Below are 1,448 nucleotides of genomic sequence, written 5' to 3'. Positions count from 1 at the left end.
ACACACACACACACACACACACACACACACACACACACACACAAACAGTATAAAAACCACTGTGATAAATGAACAGCTCTTCTTGTGGAAATCTGTTTGGAAGGTGTGACATGGTAAACAGGAAGTCACTTACGTGGGCAGGGCCTGGTCGCCGTGGTAGCAGTGGTCATGGCAGTCGTTGTCGCGGTCAGAGGAGGCGCGGCGGTTGAGGATGTGTAGCGGGATGTAGCCGGGCGTCGGGCCGAACACCACCAGCCGGCCCTGGCCCAGCGGAGACTTGTCACCACGGTAACAGAAGGCACACTGCTTCAGACTGAGAGAGAGTTTTACTGATCAATCGATTGCTGCAGATGACTGATCAAACAGTTAATGATCTGAGTTTTTTAAAAGAAATATATCACAAAACATTTTGAAGTTTTTAAGTTGAAGTTTCAATTTTTAAAGAAAAAATAATGAACAAAAAAACCCCACAAAAATAGTTTAAAGAAAATAAAATTGCCAGATTTTAATTGAAAACATGTCCGTCCAAACATCTTAAAAAATATTTATATATAAATGTACATATATATTTGGTATATATTTGACATATTTTTACAGAAAATGGCCCTCACAGACACACGGGGACTCTCACCGTTTTTTGGTGTGTCCCAGGCTCAGGGTGGGCGAGCTCCCGGAGTCCTCTGACAGAGACAGCTGGAACAGAGGGGACAGAGAGTCCTCGTCCTCCAGTCGGGGACAGGGGGAGCCCGGAGGACTGGAGCAGGGACTCAGGGCCCCGTCCCCCTCTGTCTCCACAGGAGGCATGCTGGACTGGTCCCCCTCCACAGGACCAGGATCAGGATCAGGATCAGGTCTGGGGCTCTGGGTGGGGGATGGGGGTGGAGAGTTGATGGTTGGTTCCTCTCCAGGCCTGGAGGCTGGGAGCGGAGGAGGAGCAGGAGGAGGAGCAGGGCTGGTCCTGTCCTCCTCCTCAGCAGGAGGAGCTGGCACTGGGCTGGACTCAGGGACTGTGGGGTCAGGGTCCGGATCAGGGTCCGGATCAGGATCAGGATCAGGATCAGGATCAGGGTCAGGATCAGGGTCAGGGTCAGGGTTTGTGTTGGATTTTCTCCTCAAAGTGGACCGACGGCGTCCTGTTGTCTTCTCCTTCACCTCTGTGGACACACACAGACACACACACAGACACACACACACCCCTCCTTCAGGCTGGACAGTTTTTAGGGTCATGAACAATTTCAGGATTCTCCAGGAAATGACATCACAATAAACCAAACGACCAGCGTTTCTACTGCAGAGCTCAAAGGGTTAAATCATACCTGTTTATATAGCTACTACTGTGTGTCTCTGCGTGTCTCTGTGTGTGTGTCTCTCTGTGTGTCTCTGTCTCTCTGTCTCTGTCTCTCTGTGTGTGTCTCTGTCTCTGTGTCTGTCTGTGTCTGTGTCTCTGT

General features: G+C 50.2%; 1 protein-coding gene across 1 annotated transcript; it reads right to left on the bottom strand.

Moving 5' to 3' along the window:
* Window positions 1–133: 133 nt before the first annotated feature.
* On the bottom strand, window positions 134–1,154 carry LOC121940897 (protein TsetseEP-like; the record flags this gene model as incomplete). Its single annotated transcript, XM_042483575.1, has 2 exons — window positions 134–313; window positions 632–1,154. Coding segments are annotated over 2 exons (703 nt in total), but the record flags the coding sequence as incomplete, so codon positions are not given.
* Between the last annotated feature and the right edge of the window lie 294 nt (window positions 1,155–1,448).

Source organism: Plectropomus leopardus, unplaced genomic scaffold (genome assembly GCF_008729295.1).
Source record: "Plectropomus leopardus isolate mb unplaced genomic scaffold, YSFRI_Pleo_2.0 unplaced_scaffold9776, whole genome shotgun sequence".
In the NCBI taxonomy this organism is placed as follows: domain Eukaryota; kingdom Metazoa; phylum Chordata; class Actinopteri; order Perciformes; family Serranidae; genus Plectropomus; species Plectropomus leopardus.
Note: the sequence above shows the minus strand (reverse complement) of the source record. Positions and strands in the feature narration are given on the sequence as shown.